Here is a 25,233-nt window from a genome sequence, read left to right as displayed (position 1 = left end):
CAAATATGAGAACTGTGTATTTCCAAGCAACTATACCCAAAATTGTAAACTCAATGGCTTCAACATAATAATAAACAGATTTTCTCAACTGGGAGTGAGACCATAAAGGTTAGTACGTGTGATGACTGGGCTTTTATACAGTTAGAAATGACATTTCATCCAATTGTGTGTAATTATTTATAATCTGAAATATTATGAGAGAAAGTAACAGATTCTAATATTCCCCAAATTCCTAACATCTGAAAGTCTTTGAATTTTTTGGCCTATAGTCCAATTATGTTTTACAGATTCTTAATTTATATAAAATCTTTCATGACTGAGGTTAAAAAAAATCAAGCCAATGTCATTAATATCCAAGTTCTAAAACAGGAACCCACACAGATGGGTGTGTGTCTCCTCCCTGTTCTGTTAAATGTGTTAATAGAAAATGGAAGTTTTTATTTTAAAATAAAACCCACCCAAATGCAGGAAATCACAAGCAACAGATGGATATAAAGTACTGGATCACTGTTTCTAGACGCAGGCTCAACAGTATGTGGTGGGTCAAATTTCTCAAGGTTCAAGCTTGCTCAAATGAGGACATTGTACTAAATTACAAATCTCTCCCAGCACTAAAGTTACTTACTTCCTTATCTTGAACCTGCCTGAGCACAGCTATGATCAGGGTAAGGCAGACGTTTGGCAATGGTGGTGTAGACAGTCTTGTCTTTTGGCTTCCTCTGTTCCCATGGGCTGTTTCTCCTGTCTCTCTTGCTGGCTTCTCCTCCTCTGCTCAGTTTCTAAGTGCTGGGGTGCATCTTCTATGCTAGACCCAGGGCTTCTCTCCTCTATTTCTGCCTACTACTTGGTGATCTTATCCAGACACCCCCAAATTTCTATTTCCAGCCTAGAAGTCTCTCCTGATATCCTTGTATCAATAATCTCCTTACTTGACAATGGCACTTGGATGTTTTCTCAATATTTTTATTTCCAAGGAAGAAACCTTGATTCTCATCTTACCCCAAGTTTACTTCTCTAGATTTTCCAGTCTTTTCAATCTCAGCAAATTGTAACACCATCCACCATAGATGCTCAAGAGCAAAGCCCAGTATTCATTCTTAATTTCCCTGTCTCTCATTTCTTATTTTCACTCCTTCATAAAGTCCTGTGAACAAAACCTCCAAAAATAGCACCTGAATGTTGTCCACTTTTCTCATCTCTATTACTACCACTTTGGTCAAAGACACCATCATTTCCCATGGCACTTGTTTGATTTAGAATGCTGTTTCTTTTGTTTTGTTTTTAAATATGTTTTTTAATTGATATTAGAGATAGAGGAAGAGAAAGGGATAGAGACATCGATGAGAGAAAACACCAATCTGTTGCCTCCTACTTTGCGGGCTAGGGATTGAGCCCGCAAAGTAGGTATGTGCCCTGACCAGGAATCAAATCTGTGACCTCTTGTTTCATAAGTCGATGCTCAACCTCTGAGCAACGCCATCCAGGCTAGAATGCTGTCTTTAAAGATAAGGACAAATAGTCCCTTGATTGGTCTCCCCACCTTCATTATTGACCCAACCATCCTTTCTCCCTTGAACAACTAGAGGGATTATTTTAAATATGTCAGAATATTATTTTTAAATTCTCTAAGTAGCTTCATATTGCACTCAAAATAAAATCTCAGCTGTATGCCTTACAAGTCCTGTATAATCTGGCCTCTGCCTATTCCCTCTACCTAGCTTGCTCTGTCCCAACCTTCTCATGGCAGATACTTTCTTGTTGTTCAGATATGTGCTCATTGCTTCCTCAAAGAAAGTTGTGTTTTCTTTAATTACACAATTGCCCTGTACCACACTATCCCATTGTAATGCTCTATAAAGTACTTATTGTTATCTCTCCTTTTATTGGATCATAAGCATGTTGTGAATAGCAAGTGAAAAAGTCCTTCAGGTTCATTACTACAAGTACGCTGGCATCTGGACATTGCTGAGAAGGTTGTCAGTACATATTTGTTAAGTGAATGAATGAATGGCTATTCTATTACCAGAGACCTATTTTGTGGTATGTCCAACAATTCTCATTCCTGTTTCTCTTCTTGTCTTGTTTATCTGGAGTTTCAGATAGATTTATAAAGACTAGAAGTTGTGACTGGTTGCTGGTTGAAGCCACAGTTGCAATGCAGACCAGTGAGTTCTTGTGAATTAACAAGTCCTAGTGAAGATTTGATTGACACATTTATTGATCTCCAAAGGGAGCTATCATCACGTACCATTAGAGGAACCATGAAGCTTCTGGCAACCTAAAATTCTTAATGGGATGACTGGCTCAAAGCCCTGCAAACAGCACTACTATTGGTACATGCCTTCTGATGCTTAGCTATACTAATAAAAGGGTAATATGCTAATTAGACCGGGAGACCTTCCAGGAGACCTTCCAGACGTCCTTCTGGACAAAGCCATGGTTGTGGGGCTGAGGCAGAGGCAGTTAGGGGCAATCAGGCCAGTGTGGGGGGGGGCAGTAGGGGCCAAGCAGGCTGGCATGGGGGGCAGTTGGGGGCAATATGGCTGGCGGTGGGGCAGTTGGGGGTGAGCAGGCCGACAGTGGGGGGCGGTTGGGGGTGAGCAGGCTGGCAGGAGGGGTAGTTGGGGGTGATCACTCTGGCAGGTGAGGGGCAGTTAGGGGTGATCGGGCTGGAAGGGGTGCAGTTGGGGGCAATCAGGCCAGCAGGCAGAGTGGTTAGGGGCAATCAGGCAGGCAGACAGGTGAGTGGTTAGGAACCAGCAGTCCTAGATTACAAGAGGGATGTCCGACTGCCGGTTTAGGCCCAATTGTGAGAGGACATCCTCTGAGGAGTCCCCGAGTGGAGAGGGTGCGGGCCGGGCTGAGGGACACCCACCCCCGTGCACAAATTTCATGCACCAGGCCACTAGTCCTATATAATAAAAGGCTAATATGCAAATAGACCAAACGGCAGAACGACCGGTTGCTATGACATGCACTGACCACCAGTGGGCAGACTCTCAATGCAGGAGCTGCCCCCTGGTGGTCAGTGTGCTCCCACAGGGGGAGCGCCATTCAGCCAGAAGGCAGGCTTACACTGGCGAGTGCAGTGGCGGTGGTGGGAGCCTCTCCTGCCTCTGCCGCAGTGCTAAGGATATTTGACTGATGGCTAGCAGGACTAAACTGTCAGTTGGACAACCCTCAAGGGCTCCTGGGCAGCGAGAGGGCGCTGGCTGGGCTCAGGGATCCCTCCCTCGCAGTGCATGAATTTCGTGCACTGGGCCTCTAGTTGATGACATAATAATTGAAAATTCTTGGCAATTGTTTTGAAGGTTCTTTATCCTTACACATGCCACCTTGAATTAATTTATATTGTACTGGGTTCATTAATAGTTTGATTTCTTTATATATCTAATCTTGTCCTCCTTAATAGCAAGTAGAATGACTCCAAACAGGCCTCTGTCACAGAGAAATTGAATTAGGATTGTTAACCCAACCAATTTTGGTCTAGGTTCAGTAACAGCATTCTGATTCACACAAGCCCTCAAAATCTGGGTGCTGAAATTATATTTTTCTGTAAAGTAAAATTAATTTGACTTTCATGTATACCAAGTAAATGCTTTAAAGAAACATAAAATGACAAGCATCAAAGTTTTGTAAAAGAAAACATAATTTCAATTTAATTATTACAAAAGCAAAATGTTTTCATTTCTCTGAAAGGTGAAACTTATTTTGGTTAAATATTAATTGGAATACTATTTTCAATTTTGAGGTTGGCAATTTCAATTCAATTCATTCAGTATCTATTGAGCATCTACAGTAGGAAAGGCATTGTGTTACAGGAAATTGAAAGAACTTATAAAATACAGTAATGTGATGAGTAGAATAAAAAATAGACAAATGAATAGAAAGTAAGGTTATTTAGTTTTTAGGGTGGAGGAAGGGAAGGCTGAGAATAGGTACATTATATACAGACAATCTGGCTTTCAGAAAGAAAAAATAGAGGCAGTATACTATAAAGGCAATATTAAAATATCAACAAGGAAAAGCTTATTGGTTCTAAGGGTTCTGACTCACTAGAAATAATTTCTGTGGGAACTTGCCTTTCATTCTTGAAAAATTTAAAGAACTTTCTAAGCTAGTTTAAATAGCCCTGTCTGTTAACAGAGAGCTATGGAGGCCCAAAACCTCATGATAAGTTTGGGAAACTATCATGGTTTTTACTCAGACTCCAATGTAGTGTGAGTATAATTGTCCCGGTTTATGACTTTAACCCATACTTGCTTCATAGATCATCCTAAATAATAAAAGCCTAATATGCTAAGTGTCCAGTCATCTGGTAGGCCATTCAACCAATCAAAGCATAATATGCTAATGATATGCTAAGGCCTCTCAACCGCTCATTATGATGTGCACTGACCACCAGGGGGTAAAGAGTTGACTGGTCGATCAGTTACTATGACATGCACTGACCACCACGGGGCAGACACACTGACCAGTAGGTTAGCTTGCTGCTGGGGTCCAGCTGATGGGAACTGAGCGAGACAGGCCAGACACACCCTGGAGTCTTCCTGTGGTCTCTCCCCATCTGGCCAACCTCCTATGTCCCTCCCTGTCCCTGATCGTGCATTGATGGGGTCCTTAGGTCTGGCCTGCGCCCTCTTGCAATCTGGGCTGAGGGACACCCCCGCCCCCAGTGAAGTGCACTGGATCTCTAGCCCATAATGTCATATAAAAGTGACAGTGAAGCATGCAACAGGTCCACTGAATGCTATTTTGGTAAGAGTACCTCTGAACTTGCACTTTAAGAGAGACTAATAAATCAAATGAGTTGGGTACAGCAGCTAGGCCCTGAGAATCACAGCTACTGGTAATGATACAGCTTGGGGAAAGAAAGGCATGGGGAACGTGAGCATAATCTTTAAATAGTTACACTTTTCCAGAAATGAATTTTAAACTGACATTTATACATGGGCAAATTTTCAGGTAATGGTTGGAATTGACAGAGAGGCTATTTTTTTCTTAATAGGAAGATCATGAAATGCTGGTAACTGGTGATAGCCACATTTTTAGAATTCAAGTGTAGACTGCTAGGGAAGAAGAGCAAATTGCCTGTAGTGCCCAAAATTGAACTCTACCAGAGTCTCAATAGGCAAAGTACTGCCCCCCCCCCCGGAGGGTACTTTTGAAATTTACAGAAATGTTTTTATAGTTACAACAGAAGTTAACTGGACTTTTGTGAGCAGGACACAGAAATGCTAGATGTCCTGCAATGATGAAGAAAGCTCCGAACAGAAAAATTGTCCATATCCAACGTACCATGTGACTTTCTAATGTCACACCAGAATAAATCCATTATAAATATACTTGCAACTACTTTACCATGTAATATTGGATTTTTTTTCAAGGAGTTAAAATAACTTAGAAGAAAGCTGTCAGCAAGAAGGATATTCAAGCGGAATTAAGAAGTGATCTCAAAATTATGTAACAATTGACTTTTTCTGCCCATAGTGTTTATTCAATATGTTATGTATTTCCAACTACCTATTTAAGTTTAAAGGGTTTCAGTGCAAGAATTTAGTTTTGGGTTGCCAAATATAAGACAAAAAATTTAAGACTTAGTGCAATGAATTACAGAGAATACAACTATTGGGTAAACTAAGGAAATATTACGCTTTGTTTTCTTGGGAATATTCTAGGAGTCTTCTAAATGTCAGCCATGCTACTCATGGTATTTAAGCTGCTAACAAAAATACCCTGGATCCATATTAACTTTAGCTGCATGTATGAATATATGCAATAACAGTGATTATTTGAGACTCATGAATACACTCAGACACAGCTTAAAATCAGCAGACATCTGAAACAGTGATATCAGTGAGTTATGTTAAGTGCTTTAAAATGTTTTGCCATTTTATATATTTTAATTTTTAAAAAACAAAATAAGATCTCTGCTGTGAAAATTACATATTGAATTGGAATGCATTTATTTTGGGGGTCAGTACTCTTAAACTGATACTGTCCCTTGAGGTTTACCATACAACTTTTTGCTAATCCATCCTCTTTTGCCTGCTGCTGGTTATAGGATGATCATCTCTGAAGTCCCTTAAACTATTAGAAACTAAATGAATATATCAATGCATGGTACATTGTTGAATATAGAAGATGTGTTTATGTTGCACAGGGTCATATCTTAGTTGTGTTTCATAATATGGAAAATTATTTTGATACTACACTACACAATAAGTTTTAGCTCATTTTCAAGAATATCATACTTTCCTCATTTCCCCTCATCCACAGCCTATTATTTTTCTTGGCACGTTATTTCTACTTTAATTAAGGTATTTCCCTCTTTCTTTTATCAGATGAAAATATATCTAGTCTCTTATTACTTCTCTTAATTTTAGGTTTTATTCTATCTGTACTTATGCTTGCTCAGTTATTTATAACTAATCAATATAAACTTGTTCACTTCTTCATTTATTTGTATACTTATATGGAATAACTACTGATCCTTTTACTTCTTGTAAACTCCAACTTATTCATATTAATAATGTGTAGTCATCAAGTGATTTCATTATGATTTTTTTTAAGAGCTGTATCTGAACATATACATAGGGAATCCATATCAATTTATTATAAACTAGAGGCCCGGTGTGTGCACTTCGTATACCAGTGGGGTCCCTTGGTCTGGCTTGCAGGATTGGGCCAAAACCAGCTCTCTGACATCCCCCAAGGAGTCCCAGATTGTGAGAGGGCACAGGCCAGGCCTAGGGATCCCACAGGTGCATGATCAGGGCCGGAGAGGGACATAGGAAGTTGGCCAGCTGGGAAGGGGCCGTGGGAAGGCTCCAGGCGTGTCCAGCCCATCTCACTCAGTCCCAATCGGCTGAATCCCAGCAGCAAGCTAACCTACTGGTCAGAGTGTCTGCCCCCTGGTGGTCAGTGCATGTCATAGTGACTGGTTGACTGGTTGACTATCTGCCCCCTGGTGGTCAGTGCACATCATAGCGAGCAGTTGAGTGTCCTTAGCATATCATTAACATATTACGCTTTGATTGGTTGAACGGCCAACCGGATGACTGGACACAGCATATTAGGCTTTTATTATATAGGATTATTTTATTTTATCTTGATTTTATATTAAAATTAAGACGTTATATGAAATTTTAAAATATCAATACATGGGTTATTTTTCTTATGCATTTAATTGTAGATATTAAAGAGAGCATTACATAATAGTGATATGAAAAGGAAATGGCTTCTGATGGGTTGAGTACACTGCGCTAGATAATCTCAAAGAACCTTCCATCTTTAAATCCTGAGACTCCTTAGATTCTCTAAGCTTACTATGACTGATGGACACTCCTATCTCCCAATACAGTAAGCACTGCACTCACAGAAACTTATACTAAGATGAACATACTCTTCCGTTAGTATAAATGACTATTTTTCACTTCTAAAAGAGAGTGAACTGTTGTTTTGTGATTTCCCTGAGTTGAAAAGACCATGCTAAACCAAGAAATGCAAATACTAGTTTCCCCAGCATAATCACTTTCACACTCACACCTGTGCACTCATCTCACCTAGCTTGACAAGGCGGAGCATGGAGGTATTACTTCCTCTTTCAGTGCAAGCAGTTACAGAGAGATTGTAGATATCTCCTGGAGGCAGGCTGAGAATTGCAGTCATGACATTGCGTGTTACCTGCAAGATCATCAAAATCGAGGGTTTAACCTTCTGATCAACTTGAACTATAATACCATTCTAAACAATTACAGGACTGTCACAGATATGGCCTCTCTGTTCTGTGCTGCAATCTACAAGTGATTACAACCTTATGAATAAGTTATTTTCTCTAAAAATGATATAAATCCCTGATCTGAGCCAAATGCAAAGTAGCTCTAAATACGCATAATACATATCAGAGCATTTTTGCAATCGATTCCCTTGTCTGGAACAGGTATCACTCTGATATTTCCCCTCGTATTCACAGCAAATTTTATAAAAGGTAAATGCTGGGCTGTTCCTGATAGGAATACTTCTCAGCCCTGGAACACTCAGAAGAAACCTAGCCCCTGCTGGATACTTGGCTTCTTAATTGAAGACTGTATTTCCCAGAACCTCCCTGTAGCTAGAGGAAAGCATGTGATCCAATTCTGATCAATGGATTGTAAATAAAAGTCATGTGGGCAACGTATAGTTTCATTCACACTGTGTAGGTACCGGGCTTTCATGGCCTGTCTTTCCTGCACAGGTGATTCTAATGATAATGAAGGGTCACTTGTACAGATGAGGATGACATAGAGTCACAGCTGGAGCAACAGAGAGAGAGAATCTGAACCCTGGATGTTCCTTTATGGTACAGAAGAGGTGCCCTGTTAGTCTTGGGCTAGCATGAGAGACACATAAACGTTGATTTTCTTTGAGCCACTATATATTTTTTTAATTGAAGTCATTTACTCTTTACCCTAACTAATACAATGTCAAAAAGCTTATTATACCAGGAGAAAAGAAATCAGCATTACTAACATACCCAAATATTTAGGTGTTGGGGGATATAAGGACAAAATATTGAAATTTGTTAACTATGGTTTTCTTGAAAATGTTTAACATCCTGAAGAAAACACTCAAATCATAACACTCATAAGTGAAATTAATAGTTACAACTATTTCAGCTAACTAGTAAAGATTAAAAAGTAAGCTCTATAAAAAAAGGAATTTAATTTTTGTTCACGGTCCTATCTCCAGAGCATAAAACAATGCCAACGGGCATACAAACATTGGTTTAATGTCTCAGTACATTTTGCTTAATGGTTGTCCATAGTTTATGCAAATGAATGTTCAGATGCCCATGCTGGGATTCAAAGAAACATACGCTCTTTTTAATTTTCTTCTTTCCTTCTGCAACAACCATCCAATGCAGCATTCTAGAATGGGAGAGGTCAGTGGTGTCATCCCCATATGTCCAACGGATATATAACAGGCTGTTGAAATATTCCACAGAAGTGATTTCTGGAGCAACTGGGGCTATAAGGTAGAAAAGAAGAACACTTTAGTGTAAAAGATTACTAACAATTAACATGCTTATTCATACAGCATGAAATCCCATGTAAAGTTAAAGAACTAAAATTCACACCATATGATGGCCCTGGATAGACCTGGGACTCCCAGTACCACAGGGATATACTACAAGGTGGGCATTTGTTTCCTGGGACCTCACCTTACAGCTCAGACACAAGACAGCTCCATCTGAACCTGAGGGTATCAAGGTCTTTTATGTAAATACCAGTTACAAAATTCCTAAAATGTTCACTTGTTTGGGTACGCTTGTTGCATCAATTAATTAGTCATTAGGCGTTGGTGAACTTATTTTCAAGGAAGTATTGGAAGCTCTGGGGTTCTATAAAGATACGTCTTTTTTTGGTTATGACACAGCCAAGGTGCTTATGGGAGTAGGGGACAGTGGGAGTAGTGGGACAGAAAAGAAATACCGTTTCCATAAAACACAAGGCAACATCATTGACAGTGTTTTAGTCCAGTGCTTTGCAGAAAGTAACCTTTTAATAAATGCCTGTGGAAGGATTTTTTTTATCATAATGCAAAGTTAAAGTCTAGCACTAAGTTTATTAACGTATTTTATATTTTGATACATTTAAACTTTAAGAAAATTTCCAATTGGGAAGATGAGCTCATCATAAGCTTTATAATATATGACCCGTGAAAGCCTATCTCCATTATTTTTAAAGTAACTGATAATTCTGAAGATTTGAAAAGACAAATAAACAGCTGAATTTAAATTCCACGTGAATGGTGGTTTAAAGACAGGCAAGTTTTCTGTTCCATGATGCAGCAAAAACCAACTAAAATATTTGGAGGAGAATTTCTACAAACCATAAAGAATTATCTTCTTTAATTTGCTACTGATACTCAACACAAACATTCAGCACTAATGATGCTTTGAAATAATCCGCTGTCAAGATTTGTAGTATATAGAGTAAAAAACACATTTCTGTGTCATGTGAAATAGCAGTAGCATTTCTATATATTTGACAATAAAATCATGAAATATCAACAATGTATCTTAGCAAATAGCACAAACCCACATCATATTTCAGAATATCCTAATAAAGGATATGGACCCTGGCTTCTTTGTGGCCTCTTAATATATTCCCAATACTTCATTATATGCAACGGCCTATACTTATGTTTCTTCAAAGAATATTTTTTCATGTTCTAATTATCATGAGGAACACATTTAAAATTTCAAACCCAGAAGCACATATCCCTCTCACAGGTACAAGGTCTTCAGATTTTTGTGCTCCGTGTTGTTGCTTTAAAATCCAGCATAGTACTGAAGCACCACAAGATGTCACTATCTGTTTAGTAAGCATTGTTTGGTACACCAGCGTAATTATGAACTTGACTTGCAGAGGAAATAAGTTGCCTAACAGAGAGTAGACTTGAGGTCCTGATAAATCACACCTTATTAAAATATTTTTTTCCTGTTTCCTTTTATACTGCACAATTTGGCAGTTTGGGTCACAATGGAAAAGCATAGGAAAGTGAAGTTTGTGATCCTTATTTGCTTTAAAATGAAACGAGAGAAGAAAAAATGAGAAAAAAAAATAAGTTAGCTACCATTATGTTTGAATAGTGATTTACATTAGGTAATTTAAGCCTCACACTATCCTGTGGGGTGTTGTTATGTCCACATTATAGATGTTGAGAACTGAGACCTGTATCAGATAAGACTATGGACCGCCAATGTGAGCACAACTTAATAGTTTGTCCCAGGAAAAGATAGGAAACTACCAAAGATCAATTTCTTGAAGATAATAGACTGCCCACTTAGGCAAGTAGCTTGCTGATTAATCACAGTTTACCTATCCAGACTTGCTTTGTCAACCTAATTGTTACATCATGACCTTTGCCCAATCCCAGTCGCTTTCCGGTTTTGAAAGGCACACCAACCACTTGGGTCCAGAACTATGAATCCTATGAATGTTTCATGTCCCATGTGCCCTATGAGATGCTGCAATGACTGCAAGGTGGGTTCCGCCTCCCTGTGTGAGGTCTAATGCCCTGAGCTTGGCTCTCTTAGTCAGGTGTGAGGTAATATTCCGAGTGTTACCAATGAGAAAATAGAAGTCTAGGATCACTGAGATAATTCTAAAGCCAGAAATTAGCAGAGCCAGGTCTGTTCAATCAAATGTTCAGATGGGAAGTCTGGGCTTTTTCCAGTCCAGATATGGCTGGCTGAGAAGAGAAGAATACTCTCAGGGTGTTAATCCCAATAAAGTTAAACTGTATAAGTTATTAATAAAATGAAGTTTAATTATAATTAAACATGTAATTATTGATAAAGTCAACAGCATAACACAAAGCTTCTTAAATAATTGGTATTACCCCCTTTTTTTGAGCCAATGGGGAGTGCTAGACATTGGCTAGTAAGGAAAAGTGATGAACTATATAAGTAAATTGTGTAAGAATTCACATAGGATAAATTTCTTTCTTTTGTTTTTGAATTTATAAATTTCAATTGAACAAAGCTAGATGTCCAGTGAGGAAAACATTTTGCCAAAATTATTCTTCATCTAAAAATATTTTTTCTCTTTTCTTTTCTCAGTACAACTCTAATTACAGTATTAGAGTCCACCCAAAAGTTCCTGAAAAATCTTAATTCAAACAACCAGGGTTAATGTCTCTTTTATGAATTTCCCCTTTTCATTGTCACCTCTGATCACTTTTACCATCTCTGCTCTATGATGATAAACTACACAATTTAAAGCTCTGAGATCTAATATGAACAATTTTTGAAAGTTACTTAAACTTTGTACCATGTATTTTGCTAAGCAGCTTATTTAATTGAGAAACAATCATCTATACCAGCAGTTCTCAACCTGTGGGTCATGACCCCTTTGGCGGTTGAACAACCCTTTCACAGAGGTCACCTAAGACCATCCTGCATATCAGATATTCACATTATGATACTTAACAGTAGCAACATTACAGTTATGAAGTAACAAAGAAAATAATTTTATGGTTGGGTCACAACATGAGGAACTGTATTTAAAGGTCCAGAAGGTTGAGAACCACTGATCTATACTAATAAAAGGGTAATATGTTAATTAGACCAGATGTCTTCTAGACATCCTTCTGGACAAAGCCACGGTGGCGGGGGCAGAGGCAGAGGCAGTTAGGGGGTGACCAGGCCAGCAGGGGAGGGCAGTTAGGGGAAATCAAGCTGGCAGGGGAGTAGTTAGGGGGCAATTAGGCCAGCAGGGGAGCAGTTAGAGGGAAATCAGGCTGGCAGGCAGAGGCGGTTAGGGGCAATTAGGCAGGCAGGCAGGCGAGCAGTTAGAAGCCAGCGGTCCTGATTGCAAGAGGGATGTCTGACTGCCAGTTTAGGGATTGGGCCTACACCGGCAGTCGGACATCCCCTGAGGAGTCCCGGATTGGAGAGGGTGCAGGCCAGGCTGAGGGACATCCCCTCCCTGCATGAATTTTTTGCACCGGGCCTCTAGTCTCTATATATAAAAGCCCAAGCAACTGAATGATCAGTCATCTGGTTGCTATTATGCTCACTGACCACCAGGGGGCAGATGCTCAATACAGGAGCTGCCCCCTGGTGGTCAGTGCGCTCCCATAGCCAACCTCCTTCGGCTGGCCAACCTCCCCTTGGCCGGCCAGTCCTCTCCCCGCCTCCATCAGCCCTGATTGCTGACCAGACCGAGGGACCCCACCTATGCACGAATTCATACACCGGGCCTCTAGTAGATAATAACAGAGAATAGATACTAGCATCATCCCAATTTTTCACATTAAAAAACCACCAAGGCTTAGAAAAGTTGATTGCTCAAGGTCATATATGGCATCCAACAGAGGTGTGATTCAAACCCAGGTCTACCTGTCTCCACAGGCTTTTAACTCCTGCAGTGGACAACACTGCAGTCAGCCTGGGCTTTAAAAATGTCATAATTAATAATGACATGGAGGCCCTCTAGCAAATACAGCCATCAAACGGGCAAAGGCAATTGGATGCAGTGTGAAGCACATCTCTTTTCTGATCAATTTCAAACAGGGGCACACTATTCAAGGGCAGTGACTCAGAGTAAAAATGAATCAAGGGCAGGAACTCAGGATAAAAATAATACTTTAATTTTTAAAGGCCATTATTTAAACAAATAATGATTTTCCAGACTCAGGCATATGATCTCCCATGACACCGGGGCTGTCACTCCTGAGCGAGTGACCGGCACTTTCTGGAGATGTGTCTCTTCAGAACCTTCTGCAGATGGTGCTCTCTCCTCAGGAAACCGCGCCCTGCACACCACTCACCTGTTATGAAGCTGATGGTGGAACTGTCACAACAGCTCAATTCCGGGTCTCCCCAGGTCACCATGGTCACTCGGAAGTTGTAGTACCACGCTGGCAACAGATTAGCTATTCGCTAAAAAAAGCAAGGGGACCAAAGACAAAGGGGAAAAATCATATTTTTTTGAGTAGAATTGTTTGTATTTGGCCATGAAAAGAACTAATAAATAATTTTTATTTTATATTCTGTGCCTTGTTGTATTCACAAAATTTTCCACTAAAAGCACACACAACCACCTCTTTTTGTAATGAGGTGAGGTGTAAATAAAAAGCTATACAAAAATATAATGGAATTTAAAAAGTGGTTCAAAGGTATAGAGTCAGATGCTTCCAATATTGGTTTCATTTTGCAGTTTCCTAAGTTATATTACACAAGTGAAATAGTACTTATTTGCAAGTGACTGTAGATACACGCCTCCCTATTTCAAGCCAAATGACCTTTCATAACTCTGTATCTTCTCAGGTTGGACCATAGGCATGTGCCCTTGATGGGTGACAATTATGAATCATCAACTGGGTAGAGGGCAATTGTGTACTTCATGTGTGAACTGCAGGGAAACTGCACTTCTAAAATTATTTAAGGTTTAGAGAGAGCAGTCTTTACCCGCTCTCTAATGGCCTAACACTATAAGTACTTAACTGTTTTGTAGATGTCAAGAATCATCATCATGACAGTTAAGCAGTGTCAACTAATTATTAAATGAAAGGTAATCTCCTGTGTTTTTCTCCCCAGGAGCAGGAAGAAACAATAAGCACTCGGTAGCTCTACTAAAATATGGATTAACAAATAAACTAGGGGTGAAAGCCAGTTGCACACAATTCTTTCTCTCTCTCTCAAAACAACTAAAAACAATCCTAAAAACAACCAAAAAAACCCTTAAGAATAGCAAACTGTGTATATTTACAAAATGGTCTAATTTACAGATACCTTTTCCTGACATTAGGTACATATCGGCACATCTATTTACACAGGGAGGTGACAGATGGCTCAGGAAAGATTACCACAGATGCAGTTAAGGAGGTGGTCGCTGCTATTTCATAGTAGGTTGTCCACTCCGATGTCATTGTTGCGGGGTTGAAATAAAACATTTCAACCACATATTTTCTGAACACTCCTAAGTATGGTCTGTTCCAGCTCAAAACCACTGCTGTTGGGCCCAAGGGGTAGAGCATTAAATCCTTTATTCCAGTTGGAACTAAGAGGAAGGAGGAGAGGGGAGTGAAAAAAGAAAGCCAAGAAGGAATGTTTAATATCATAGCAACGGCTTCAAATGTCTACTTTATAACTAAGGTTTTTGCTCTTCTGATACCATCATTGAAAACTAAACATATTTGCCTCTGATTCCCACCCCACCCCCTCAAATAATAAATGCTAAGGATGCCCTCCAGCTATACAATTTCAATAGTTTACGATTCTGAAGGTAGGATATTGGGTGAACAAGAATGAGCCTCCCATATATGATGATAATGAGTTGAGCTTGGACATTGCACCCCTCCAAACAATATCTTGATAATGTTATTATTCTTGTACCTGGTGACTTACCAATGGCAAATGTCACAGGATCTGAAGGTGGTCCAATCAAAGGGCCTTTTCTTAGGTACATCACAACCTGGTATTGGGCACCAGGAACCAGATTTTCAATAATAGGTTTGCTTGAGTTCACCTTTAAACCAAACAGCCAATAAGATTTCTTTAGAGCTGAGCTTTTAGAATGTGACACAGAGGCTAAAATTGTATTCAGAGACTCTTTGTGGAACCACAGATGCCTTTGAAATCCAGAACCCTTTATTCATGCCCAGGAAGGTCAGATTTCAAAATTAGGATGATTTATAGTTTATGTGAACACTGAAGGAGGCCCAGAACATTCTGATTCTACGCCTGGATTTAATAAGCCCCGTGAAATGCTTTATACCCATCAGTGTTAATTGTAACTATGTACACAAGAGACACATAAACCTCTAACCATAATCAAATCAGCAATACCGTAAGGAGAGTCTGACATTCTAAATTGTAGTGTCACCCGATGGCATACGAAGATCAGTACAGGAATGCCTTTAGTCCCTTGTCACTGAGAAGCATATAATATCTAATTATAGAGATGGAAATGACTTCAGAAATTAGCTAGTCCAAATCTCTTAATAGATTAAGAAAGTAACGTGAGAGAATGCCCAAGGTCACATATTTAGATTCAGTGCTGGGACTAGAAGCCTAGTGTGTGACCTCTAATCCACACTACAGGCGAGTCACGGCTGAGCATAGAGATACAGCGGAAGTTTTTTTTATTTTATTTAAATTCTTTATTGTTGAAAGTGTTACATATGTCTCCTTTGTAATATGTCTTACATTGTCTTACATTGACCTCTCCCTGCCTGCTCCTACTCTCCAGTACATGCCCTCACCCCCCTACTGTCTGTGTCCATTGGTTATGCTTTATACTAGTACATGCATACAAGTCCTTTGGTTAATCTCTCACCCCAACCCGCCACCCTCCCCACATACACTCCCCTGCCTTCCCTTTGAGGTTTGTTGGTCTGTTCAATGCTTCTATGTCTCTGTGTCTATTTTGTTCATTAGTTTACTAGAGGCCCAGTGCATGAAATGCATGCACGGGGTGGGGGGTGGTATCCCTCAGCCCAGCCTGTGCCCTCTCACAATCCAGGACCCCTTGGGTACGGTTCCTAGGCTTGGTTGGTGATCAGGGCCTATCCCGCCCCCGCTGCTGCCACTGCTTGTCATCTGTGTGGCACTGCTCCTCCTCCCCACTACTGGTCACCTTCCTCTGCGGAGGACAGGTGTGGGGTGCAATAGCTTAGCTGGCTTGGGCTTCCTTCCCTCTGCGGGGTGATCACTGGCCGGCCCCACACACCTGTCACAGCATCGCTGGCCAGTGGCCTGGGCTCCCTCTGTGGGGCGATCAGTTGCAGGGCTCTGGGCTCTGTGATCGATTGCCCAGCAGAGAAAGGCCCTGCCCACCCAGCAGGGGCTCCACAATTGATTGCTGTGCAGAGGGTGGCCTGTACCTCCCTCTTTGGGGCAATCGATCATGGAGTCCCCACCATTGATCGCCCCACAGAGGGTGGCTTGGGCCTCCTTCTGCCTGGCGATGGGGCAATGGCGGGGCCCCTGACCAATCGCATCGCATCCGCCTTGTCTGGCCTGACGCCAGTGCGTGTCATAGCGTGATCATCCAAAATGTCATCCGACGGTCATTCTGCTGTTTGGTCAATTTGTATATTGTGCTTTTATTATTATAGATGTTGTCCATTATATTCCACAAATGAGTGAAGTTCTTTACAAAGCTATTGTGACTCCATGAAATAATGTTGTCAAGAACATTTCTTATTAGATGACTTCCTCTTTAAAAAAAAAAAAAGCTCTTGATTACATAACAAAAAACATATAGAGAAAAATAGTGAAAACAGATAATATGCGCCTATTTAAATTCAATGTTGGTGTGCATAATGATTGATGATTATGAAGTATGCTTTAGTGCTTCTGATGTTGACAGTCTTGCTTAATGGAGAGAACACAGGTATTCTGTTCAGACTGCCTGAGATCAAATCCTGACTTGATCCTTCATAAACATGGGAATTAATTGATAATTTTAATTTTAAAATAATTTTTACCCTGTTTTCCTCATTGACAAAGTATAAACTTTACTATTATATATCTCATAGAGTTCTAAGGATATTTAAGACAGAATATTAAAAAAGTTGACTCTTATTACTCATCAAATTTTTGGCCTCTAGGGTACATAAAATGGTAAAATTGCTGCAAAGGTGCTTAAATAAATGGAAAACAATATTGTTGACGCCTTACCTATGCCATAGTTTGCCAAAGTCTCATCACAATTTTAAGAATAAATATACGTTTAGTGATATAATACAAAGTAAAACCTTCCCAATACCAGAAACTGGTTCTACCCAGCAGAAATTGTACAACTTATATTGGCACAACTTGCTCTACACATAGGTGCCCCCACAGCATGCCCAAATTTATTTTCAATTAATTTGATCAAAATAAGGTTAAACTGAATTAATGTTAGCATTTCTATCTTTCCTTTTCTATTTACACATTATTTACTAGTATATCAGGGTTTCTTGCCCAGGTTTTAGAATTCACTTCTGCTGGAAGCCATCTAGACAAGGCCAGTCAACTAGATATCATCATTTGATAGAGCATTTATTGAAGAGATAAGGTATGAATAAGAACATGTATATTACACACAACTAAGCTATACTTTTTTATTTCTGTAAAATACATCTTAAACAGTAAAACTAATACTATTTGCTCACTGTAAAAATTATTCACATTGTAGGAAAGTAAATAAATTGGAAGTCTTACTGTCCTCCTTGCACCATTTCCAACATCTCAGTGGGCAATCTTCCAGACCTTCCTTGGTACATACATCCATAAATAATATGCTATTGAACCGTATAGGTGTCATATTATCAACATGGCTCCAAACTTTTCTTTTAAATTTCACAACACATTCTAGACATACTACCATACCTATGAATGCTGACCTAGTTCATTCCTCACTTGTTAAGCACATCAGAATAACACAGGACATAAAAAGTGTACATTGTGCCCTGACTGGTTTGGCTCAGTGGATAGCCTGCAGACTCAAGGGTCCCAGGTTCGATTCCGGTCAAGGGCATGTACCTTGGTTGCAGGCACATACCCAGTGGGGAGTGTGCAGGAGGAGCTGATCGATGTTTCTCTCTCATCGATGTTTCTAACTCTCTATCCCTCTCCCTTCCTCTCTGTAAAAAACCAATAAAATATATACTTAAAAAAGTGTACATTGTTTCAGGGTGCTGTTAAAGTTCCTTTGGTTTGATAATATTTTAGTCAGTAGTTGATTCTGACTATTCAAATGAGTACCTAGAATCACAGTCACTTAAATGTCATAAAAATGAATTTTTCCTAAGAAAATTATACATTTGAAGATTACTTGTAATTTATCAATTTTTAATTAAAATGAATGGCTATAGCTGGGCACTTTGAAATACCCATAAAAAGGCTTATGCTTTTGGATTGGACAATAGCCCTTTGGAAGGATTCTCCCAGCCCACTGGTGCCCTCAGAACCAATGTGAGAATAACCATGTGAATGTAGTAGTTTCAGGGACAACTTGAAATTATACTTTTAAAATAAAAGCATATATATATATATATATATATATATATATATATATATATCATAATACTAAAAAATAACTAGAGTAATGATATTGCAAATGACCTTAACAAATCATAAACACCAATCCCATCCCCAATTTTTGAATATTTGCTACCACCCTATATCTACACTTCTGTCCCTCCATGCCTTCTTATTTATCCTAGACCTTCTTATCTTCTTGGGGGTGGCTTGGAGGTAGGAAGAGGAAATGCTCCTTATTAAATAATTTTTTTATTCTCTAGAGGATCATTTCATACCCCTCCCCCAATTTCCACCCCATCTTTGCATTCCAATATTTCCTCTCTCCCACTCCTGACTAGCTTAGTCCTCACTGCAGAGAATTATATTGAGCCTAATGTTTCTCTAACTAGTCACCTTCTCAGCTAAAGAAATGGGAGGAAAGATGGACTAGACAATATAAGAAATACTCAATAAACTCAAATAATAGGTTGAAGTAGATGGTGGTGAGGGGTCCTTTGAGTCTGAAATGATCTTATTTCTACATTATGTAATCCTAGTCCACTAGTTCTTTTCTATATATTTGTTACAATTACTCAGGTTTTTCTGTGGAGAAACCATAGAATTGCTCTATCTCCCTCCCTTGATTAAAAAAATCCAGTTAGGTTTGTGTAATAATAAAAGCTAACAATTCTTTGCACACTTCTATTCCAAGAACTGCATTAAGCATACAAGCTTTGATCTTTAGTACAACTCTATGAGGTAGGATATGTTTCTCCTTATATTACAGATTAAGACACAAAGACAAAGAGATGAAGAAAGTTGCCTAGGGACTCATAGCTGGTAACTTAAAATCAAGTCTGATACTGGATTCGAAGCTTTTAGTCACTACTTTTGACCTTGTCAGGATGAGCAGTGAGGGTGACCCCCCACCTAGTGTAGCACATGTAATCCAACTGAAACAGCATTGGCCTGGAGGTCAGACCACTTAAGTCCTGGTCTCAACTCTAACACTAATCAGTGTGTAACTTTAGGCAGGTCCCTTAAATAGTTGGCCTTGTAGCTCTACCATTTCTTCATTTATAAAGCCAACAGACTGATTTTTCTGTCTTCTGACTTTGTCATTTAGTTATACATTCCTATAAATTGTCAAAAAACACTTATGGACCAAGGCACATCACATATAAAATATATATACATACATATATTGTATGATGCTTCTTAAGTCTGAAATTTATGATTGTGTGTGAGTCTTTGGAGAAAATGCCAAAATCACATTTGACTTCAGAGAATTGACTGGGCCCTTTCTGTAACACCAATTGAGCACTGACTTTATGTTAAACATATATTCATTTATTAATGAACTAGAGGCCCGGTGCACAAAAATTTGTGCTCTGGGGGTGGGGGGGTGGGGAGGGGGGATCCCTCAGCCCGGCCTGTGCCCTCTCGCAGTCTGGGACCCCTTGGGATATAACGACCTGCTGGCTTAGGCCTGCTCCCAGGTGGCAGAGGGCAGGCCCAATCCCTAGGTGCAGCCCCGGGTCAGGCTCAGAGCAGGGCCGATTGGGGAGTTGGGACGCCGCCCCCTGTCATGCACAGAGCAGGGCAGATCGGGAGGTTGCGATGCCACCCTTAGTCACGCTCAGGGTAGGGCCAATTGGGGGGTTGGGGCACTGCCCTCTGTCACACTCAAGGCAGGGTCAATGGGGAGGTTGCGGCGCCACCCCCTGTCACTCACAGAGTAGGTCCGATAGGGGAGTTGGGGCACCGCCCCCTGTCACACACAGAGTAGGGCCGATCAGGGGGTTGGGGTGCCGCCACTCTCACACTCAGGGCAGGGCTGATGGGGAGGTTATGGCTCTACCCCTTCACACACAGAGCAGGGCCGATCAGGGGGTTGGGGCGCCGCACCCTGTCACACACAGAGCCACAGGGCGATCATGGGGTTGGGGAGCTCGCCCTATCAGGCACAGAGCAGGGCTGATCAGGAGGTTGTGGCCCTGCCCCCTGTCACACACAGAGCCACAGGGCGATCAGGGGGTTTGGGCGCTGCCCCTTGTCATGCTGATCTCGGTGCCGGGAGGCTTCTCGGCTCCGCTGATCCGGGTGCTGGGAGGCATATTACCCTTTTACTATATAGGATAGAGGCCTAGTGGACGGGTGGGGGCCGGCTGGTTTTCCCTGAAGGGTGTCCTGGATCAGGGTGGGGGTCCCCACTGGGGTGCCTGGCCAGCCTGGGTGAGGGGATGATGGCTGTTTGCAGCTGGTCACACACCCTTCAGGGTGGGGGTCCCCACTGTGGTGCCTGGCAGTCTGGGTGAGGGGCTGAGGGCTGTTTTCAGGCTGGCGGGTGACTGAAGCTCCCAACCGCTCCTTTTTTTCTTTTTTTTAATTCTGGGCCAGCTTTAGCTTTGAGGCTTGGCTCTAGCTCTTAGACCTCCACTGCTGAAAGCAGGTTTCTGGCCTTTGTTTACCTTCTGTATTTGAAACAATGTTGGGATCCTGCTGGCTGAAGCCTGACAGACTAAAGCAGGTTTCTGGGGTTTTGTTTAGCTTCTATATTTGTAACATAGTTGCTTAGAGTTGCAGCTCAGAGGCCTGCAGCGGCAGGTGGGGAACGTTGGAGTCCTTCGTCACTGAAGCAAGCAAGCCTCATGTTCACTTTAAGCTGCCTGGCTGCCGGCCGCCATCTTGGCTGGAAGTTAATTTGCATATTGCCCTGATTAGCCAATGGGAAGGGTAGTGGTCGTATGCTAATTACCATGTTTCTCTTTTATTAGATCAGATAGCCTAAATGGATGTTAGGAGAGATATATCACAAAACTCCTTTTCCCATGTACAGTCACATAGAAACACATACATGGAACAAAAAAAAACCCGATATGAAGAACATATATGAAATGAGGACAAATTTAATTAAATTAAAACAATGTACCTACATGGAAGACCAGATGTTGAGCTTTGCGAACTTAAGGTTCAAGTCAAATTTGTTTTATTCCTAACATCTCACCCAGGATCCACCTACCACAAAAATCAGTGGAGTTGTAGGAGGAATAGGGACACGAGCAGAGAATCTCATGGATAATCTAGATGAGATATAAAGTAATGATCCTATGGTACAGTTGATGGTAGAGGCAAAATAGGGAGAATGAAACTGTAAAATAGTGAAATGTTACATTAATTGTGAATATGTGTTTGTCTTTAAAATCACACTTATTTTCGAGCTGTATTTTGATTTTTCTATTTAATGTAGTCACAGAACTACTGAATATAAAACTAAAGAAATATTGTTATTATTTTCTTTATGGATACTGATTGCTTTAGAACCAAGCCCAAGCCAGATGGATTCTGGTGAGAATGTCTTCTGGATTCCTTTGATCAATGGTCACGTGATTGTAGGTTGGTTTTTGAGACTTTATGAACTGATGTTTACTTATCTGAAAATGTGTGTGTGTGTGTGTGTGTGTGTGTGTGTGTGTGTGTGTGTGTGGTGGGATAATGGATGATGGGGGTGTAACAATAACAAAATCCTCAAAACATTCTTGTAGTAATTGAAATAACACCTAGCACAATGGTTTAGTTCCCACTCTCTATTTTAAATATTGGTCTCCTTGCCTATAATCTTTAATAGTTTCATGTTTGCACTTCACAAGGTGCTATCAAAGTGCACTTAGACAAGCCCTTTCTGGAACATTTATAATGTATACTATCTACCTACACTTCTAACCTTCTGTTTCCATGTGAAAAATACATAATTTGCATATTAGTTGGGGCAAGGAAGAATGTACCTTGGAGCAGTCAAGTTCTAGGTCACGTTCTGTAAGAGAAAAACATTTTCTATCAATGCCCAGCGTCAATCATCTTCGGTGTGCTCAGGGAGGAAAGCTTATAAGCTGCTCAGTGAGCAATGATGACTAGTTAATTGGTTCAGCATATTTACTCCTTAATTTAATTCCAGTCAAGAGGTGGCCTCAGCTTTAAGTGTGGGCTTATCTCGGCACACAAAGGCTTTCTAGTGCTCCAAAGACTACAGCTCCTGAATTCATCTTATCAATTAAAAAATTCTCCCTTTTTTCACTAATGCCTGACTTTTGTGGCATAAATGGAAGCATCCCAAATAGCTTTCATATAATAGGCATCTTTTTTGAGTATTATATTTCCAGTGTACTCCGCATGAATTGATACTTTTTTTCTTTTGCCTTTAGGGAGGTAAATATTGTGTTTTGTAAGATAGCAAGAAACAGTAAATTTGATCTAGTGAAATAATAAAAGGGAATAAGTAATAAAATGTAGTACTAAAACCAGGTTTTAGGAAAATGCTATTGGGCTCCAGCTCCTGGTAGGTATTCAGGACGTGGGAGAGCGAGGCCTGCTCTCAGCCGCTCTGCTTGGCTTCATTCAGGACTGCGGACAGGTGTGTGTACACAGCTGGGAGCCGCTCCCAGAACTGCTGATCTGCTCACTGTCTCCACCTGCCCTCTCTTGTGCTCAGCTAACTCCTAACAGCCTACAAAACTCTTCTCAGTTGTGATTATTGAGTTTTTTCCTTTATATCCTTTTAATTTTTGAATTATTTTTTCTTCAGTGAGCATGCATTACTTTTATACTTAAAATAACAAGGAAAAAAAGAGAGAGAGAGAAAACAAAAGAAACAAAATCTGCCCCAAACCCCCTCTCTGGTTGTCCACTCCCCTGGTGGAAAATTTTCTCACCAGTTTCCAAATCCTCTCTCTTCAGTGCATATTTACTCAGGCCCTGCTCCTCTCTGAACTCATCGCTTTCTGAGAACGGCTTCCTGGTCATTTTCAGCCTAGGCCTTGTTTTATACTCTGCAGTAATTCTATGTTCAGTTATCCATTGTTCTCACTAGATTATAAGCTCTGCAAGAGCAGGACGCATAAAAATTTCTAGGTCCCCAACATCTATCCTAGTACCTGGTACATCATAGGTGCTCAGTAAATTCTCCTGCACGAGGAATGATAGAGAAAGGAGACAGCCACCCTCAGAGGGAAAAGGAAGATGACTACGACCCAAGAGCCATGCACACTCATTCCCCGCTCCTGCCCGGGCTCACAGAGAACCAGAGACCTGAGCCCAGCTTCCCCCGTGGCCTCCCGCTCTGCCTGCGAGGCTGCGCTGCAGCAGGTGAGTGAGCCCACAGCCAATCCCTTCCTTTACCTGCGTGCAGTACTGTTTTTCTAGCCTCTGGCTCTCCTTTTGTTTCTGGCAGGTGAGGGACACCACAGACACGATGGTGCCATTGTAGTTCTCTTGGGAGGACGTCCAGGACATCAAGGCGGTGGTTGAGCTTAAAACATGGACACTCACATGTTGGGGCTTCTCAGTGAGCGCCTCCATCCACTCTCCCGAAGGACCTGAAGGTTTCAAAGGAGAGCACAGGCACAGGTCACCCTGAGATGGTTGAGACAAAAGGCTGGTTTTAAAAATCATGTTGTTTCCACTTTGCCCTAAAAAAGATATTCCAAGTAAGATTGGCGCCTGGCCCTGCCGGCGTGGCTCATTGGTTGAGCGTTGACCTATGAATCAGGTTATAGTTCCATTCCCGGTCAGGGTTGTGGGCTTGATCCCAGTGAAGGGCGTGCAGGAAGCAGCCAATCAATGATTCTCATATTGATGTTTCTATCTCTCTCACCCTCTACCTTTCTCTAGTCTATATAATTAATAAAAATATATTTTTAAAACACATATTTAAAAAAAGATTGGCAGCCTAACTGGTCTTGATATTGTCTGCCCAGCTACAGCCTGGCACTGTATCCCTCATCGTTGACCTAAACAGCAGCCACAGCAGCAAAAATACCCTAGTGAGCGATAGAAGCTTCATTTCCATTATGTGCATGTGAGTTAATTCTGGAAAATACTTCCCTGGAGCGAATTCACTTCTCTTTTAACAAAGAGTGGATGTAGCAATGTGACATGTCATCAGTGTTTATAATTTCTTTGTTGCTAGGATCTTTGGTCTCTAGAAATAATTACTTTGAGATTCAAACTAGCTTCTCCTATAGTTGTGTAAAAAAAAAAAATCCAAATTTGGTAACAGTAGGATGGAAGAGGCAGGGGGTGACTATATTAGAGAAGAAATAGGCAACAGGCTGGTTCAATTATAGAAGCTGGCTAAAACCTGGGGATAATTTGTGGACACGATGGGTTCTTCATGATAAAATATCTCCATAGAATTGCCCCCATTAGCTTCATTCTCTTGGGTTTCTAAAGGGGTGATTAGCACTGTGCCTGACTCATAGGAAGGACTCCAGAATTATTTAGGTGATTATTACCTACAGAGATTCCCTACTGCAATTCCAATGTGGAACTTCCTTTTATTTGCTTAGGAACTATTTCCCCATTCCTTCATAGAAAGCTGTCTTCCTAGGCTGGAACCCAGGTTAGGAGAGGGATGCTAGTCTCAGGTTCACCATAACTGGGGCAGGGGAAAAAACAATCATGATCACGGCAAAGAGATATGGCATGCATTACCTACTAGGCTCGATTTTGAGTCTACTAGTATATGTGTTTATAAATTTAATCCCTTAATTTCCATAACAAACCTGTGAGACAAGTACGAGTATTAATCTCAGTTTCAGACAAGGTAGCTAAGGCAAAGGGAGGGTAAATGAGCTGGCATTCACACACAGAAAGTCTGGTTCTAAAACCCACGCAGTGGCGCAATAAATATTCGTTGAATGTACAACAGAATTAATAAATAGGCAAATAGCATA

The 25,233-nt window shown here is 40.8% G+C and overlaps 1 protein-coding gene across 2 annotated transcripts in view; it reads right to left on the bottom strand.

The window, feature by feature from the left end:
* Window positions 1–25,233, bottom strand: part of PTPRO (protein tyrosine phosphatase receptor type O) — a 210,946-nt gene that overhangs the window by 56,458 nt on the left and 129,255 nt on the right. For both annotated transcript variants that reach the window (XM_059682293.1, XM_059682292.1), the window contains exons 7-12: window positions 23,678–23,874; window positions 14,900–15,020; window positions 14,359–14,552; window positions 13,321–13,432; window positions 8,858–9,009; window positions 7,566–7,686 (exon numbers count right to left, since the gene is read on the bottom strand). In XM_059682293.1, coding sequence (XP_059538276.1) covers window positions 7,566–7,686; window positions 8,858–9,009; window positions 13,321–13,432; window positions 14,359–14,552; window positions 14,900–15,020; window positions 23,678–23,874 — 897 coding nt within the window. The remainder of the gene's footprint in view (window positions 1–7,565; window positions 7,687–8,857; window positions 9,010–13,320; window positions 13,433–14,358; window positions 14,553–14,899; window positions 15,021–23,677; window positions 23,875–25,233) is intronic.

Source organism: Myotis daubentonii, chromosome 2, assembly GCF_963259705.1.
Source record: "Myotis daubentonii chromosome 2, mMyoDau2.1, whole genome shotgun sequence".
NCBI lineage: Eukaryota > Metazoa > Chordata > Mammalia > Chiroptera > Vespertilionidae > Myotis > Myotis daubentonii.
Note: the sequence above shows the minus strand (reverse complement) of the source record. Positions and strands in the feature narration are given on the sequence as shown.